Source organism: Plectrocnemia conspersa, unplaced genomic scaffold (genome assembly GCF_051122295.1).
Source record: "Plectrocnemia conspersa isolate PC_06_02 unplaced genomic scaffold, ASM5112229v1 ptg000012l, whole genome shotgun sequence".
Classification (NCBI taxonomy): domain Eukaryota; kingdom Metazoa; phylum Arthropoda; class Insecta; order Trichoptera; family Polycentropodidae; genus Plectrocnemia; species Plectrocnemia conspersa.
The window spans coordinates 31,992,202-31,995,947 of record NW_028277176.1 but is presented as its reverse complement, the minus strand read 5'-3'; the positions used below and the strand labels follow the sequence as shown (position 1 = coordinate 31,995,947).

The following is a 3,746-nucleotide window of genomic DNA, read 5'->3' as shown; positions in this document are numbered from 1 at the left end:
CTCGGTTTTTGTGTGTCAGTTGCTGGTACCGGAAAAACTTTCGGAAAATTCGGAAAATCCGGAAAATTCCTAAATTCCTCCAAATGTCGGAAAAGCTCGGAAAAATGGGGTGAAAATCCGGAAAATTTCGAGTCCAGGTTTTCCGGCTTTCCCGGGAGCACTTTCAGTGTCTCAACTGTAAAAGTTGTCACTTTCTCCAGCAGCTGGTGAGTCCAGCTGGTCTTCCAATCTTCAAGATTGCTGGGGAATGCGCCCGCCTGTTGGGCCTGCGCCCCTTTCGCTAGAGCAACCGGCCGCACGTCCTCTCTGTACAAGTGCCAATGCGCAACTAACCTAACCTAACCTAACCTTTTTTTTTTTTTTTTTTTTTTTCTGTGAAAGGGGAAACCTTCAAAAGGCGCCACCGTGTCTACAGATACAGTGGCAGTGTGGGATTCTTACCCACTAAAACCCCCCTCCGCTCCTACTGCCTCTCGGTACTTAACTTGACTGTAATGCTTCGAGAGACAGCGTGGCCCGGCGCACTTCTAGCGCACTTCCTTTTTCTCGGGTAGATCGAGGGGTGATAAGTCACCACCTCCCGAAATCCCTGTCTCTCACTGCGTCGCGTCTGTTTAACGCGACGCAGTCTATCCTGGCGATGGTGCTCTTTCAGTGTTCTAGAGTAGGTTTGAAAGGCGAAGTGTCGCCTCTCAATCTCTCCTTGTTGCTCCCTGCCTGCCGACTGCTAGTCTTTAGGCAGCTTAGCCCAGCGCTTATGGCGCTTTTGTTCTACTAGGTCTGGGGTTGTCGAGAGCTGATGTATCAGCTCTCGAGCTACCCATCTCTCACTGCGTCGCGTTGTTGGATCGCGACGCAGTTTATCCTGGCGATGGTGCTCTTCCATTGTTTTAGAGTAGGTCGAACGGCGAAGTGTCGCCTCTCAATCTCTCCTTGTTTTCTTCGCCTGTTCGCTGTGGGTCGCTTCGGGTGGCCTGATGTTGCTTTGCCGCGCCTGTCTGTGGCTGTTTGGCTGTGTTTTGTGCAGCTTTTCTGCAGCGCTCGAGCTCCGCTCTGAAAGCGGGGCATTGGCTGCTGCCGTAGCGGTGCGCGGCGGCAGCTGTGTTGCGGCTGTCGCTGTCGCATACGACGCACCTTGTCTCGCTTTTGCAGTAGGCAGCTTTGTGTCCGGGCAGCCCGCAGCTTCTACATTGACCGGATCGGTCGGGCGCCTTGCATCGCGATGCGATGTGGCCGTAAGCGGCGCATCGGTAGCACCTAAGCGGGTCGCAGCGAATCCTGATTCGACATTGCTTTAGTCCGATCCTGATCCGCCCTGTCTTCAGCGCGGTTTCGAGTCTGACAGAGTGAGGCACTTTTGCGACACACACTTGCGTGTCGCAGTAGGTAATTCTTGTTGCCAGGATGTTTATCGTACCTTTCTTCTCGCCGAAGGTCTCCGCTAGTGCCTCTGCTAGGTCGCCTACGCTGACGTTTTCATCTATGTCACGCAAGGTGATAGTCGTTATGGCAGCTGCGCTGGTCGGTCTAGTCACGATCGCTCCTGGACCTGCCGCCTCTTTCAGAGCAACTGTGAGAGCGTCGGCTCCTTCGCCGCCTTTGGCTAGTCGAAGGACCAGCTCGCCATTTTGGGTGCGCGTGTTGGTGCGAACGTCTACGCCGGTGCCATTCATAGCGACGGTTACTTGGCGAAGGATGCTCGCATATGATCTTGGGAACCTAACCTAACCTAACCTAACCTAACCTAACCTAACTTTGAAGTACATGCACCAAATTCGAGACCAATTTTACTACTGAGCGCTGCCAGCCGACAGAACGACTTCAGCCGTTAAATCTCGGAACAATTTACTTTAGTCGGCCGCCGCACTCAAGGTCGGCGCGCCACATGAGTAATACATAGCGTATCGGTCGTGTGGAAACTTTTAAAGCGACTGACAAATACCAATGCATACTATACACTGCATATTAAAATTTTATAATTTTACATACTACTGTATGCAAAATGATGTCGCTTTATGCCCTAAATTTTCTAAATTTCTAAATTTATATTTTAGATGGTTTTGCGGGTGTGCGCCGCACACCTAGCACACCCTAAATATACGCCCCTGATCGTAAGTATATTCAAAAGCTCTATTTTTGTTAAAAAAATTAAAGTCAATATCCTAAATAGGAACCAAATACGAGCGTTAACTATATGAGTCGCATAAAGGCTCGTTCAGGGTCCCTGTCAATATACCGTAAAACTCGGTTTTTATCAAAAAAAAAAAAAAAAAAAATTAATTTAAAATTGTTTTTAAATGCAAATTAAGTTTCTAAAAACTTTTTTTTTTTTTTTTAATGCGACCCTCCTACGGCGGAACACAGACAGCAGTGGTCTTACTGCCCACCGAGCATGCTGTGAAACTACTAAAAATTGAGAAAGTCCGCGTCAGCTGGAAGCCCCACGGCGACCAAAACGCTGCTACAAGTGCCGCGAAACAGGCCACATCGCTGCGAAATGCACATCCCCCCGAGACAGGAGCAAATAGTGCTTTCGCTGCGGTCTAGAGGGCCACAAGGCAGCAACGTGTATCAGCAAGAAGGTCGCCGCGATGGAAACGAGCGCATCAACGTCCTGCAAATAAACCTAAACGGGTGCAGGACGGCCCAAGACTTAATGATGCACACTTCCATCGAAAAAGGCGCGGACCTAGTGCTAATCTCAGAGCAACACCACCATTCTTCGCACCGTTTGTACGGAGGATCTGGCTGCAAGTGCGCCATTTATGTGCCGTCGTCGAGACTTAGAGAGAGCGGCGTCGGAGCGGCAGACGGTGAGGGCTTCGTATGGGTCGAGGCCGGGGGGATACGGTTTTACAGCTGTTATTACTCCCTGAACTCGCCCATCGAAGCTTTCATCGGCGACATGGCCCGGCTAGCAGAGGACTTTAGGACTTCGACACTGCCCGTCGTCGTCGCCGGGGACTTTAACGCTAAGGCACCGGAGTGGGGATCATCCACGACGGACCGCCGAGGAGTTGTGCTCTCGGAGACGGCGTCGCAGCTTCACCTGCACGCGGCTAATCGAGGAAGCGCCTTTACGTTTCGACGTGGAGATAGCGGTTCCATATTAGACGTATCATTCACAAGCGAGTCGATCGCAAATCGAATTGCGAAATGGGAAGTTCTGGAAAACACATACTCGGGCAGCGACCACTTATACATAGAGTTTCAGCTTGCCGATCGAGCAAAAAGAAGCAGACTTCCCACAAGCACCGGTTGGGCGGCCAGCAAGCTGGACAGCGATAAGCTGGACAGGGCGGTGGCCGCTGAGAGAAGCAAAGTGATCGACTTGGCACGCAGAGGAGCACCAGCCGAGATCACCGTAAAGGCGCTTAATGACCTCCTTAGCCACGGCTACGATGCGTCCATGCCTCCAAGAAGAGGACAGCTTCGAAGGCCCACCTACTGGTGGACCGAAGCGATTGCGGAACTTCGCCGAAAGTGTCTCTCTGCGCGCTAAAGAGCGCAGAGAAGACACGGTGACGAGTCGCTTCAAAAAGCTTATAAGGGAGCTCGGAAAGCTCTTAACATCGAGATCAGCACAAGCAAATTGCGATGCTGGAACGAGATGTGCGCCACGCTGGCCCTAGACCCGTGGGGCACACCGTATAAACTTGTAAGAAAATAGCTGCGAAGAGCGACCGTCGACCCATACCTCGAAAATGAAGAAAATATGGAATTAATAGTCGACGGCCTCTTCCCGC

At 51.4% G+C, this 3,746-nt stretch overlaps 1 protein-coding gene across 1 annotated transcript; it reads left to right on the top strand.

Annotated features, from left to right (window-relative positions):
- Positions 1-2,497: 2,497 nt before the first annotated feature.
- On the top strand, positions 2,498-3,502 carry LOC148229019 (uncharacterized). Its single transcript, XM_088200262.1, has one exon. The coding sequence runs from the start codon at positions 2,498-2,500 to the stop codon at positions 3,500-3,502; it is 1,005 nt and encodes a 334-aa protein (XP_088056388.1).
- Positions 3,503-3,746: the final 244 nt, after the last annotated feature.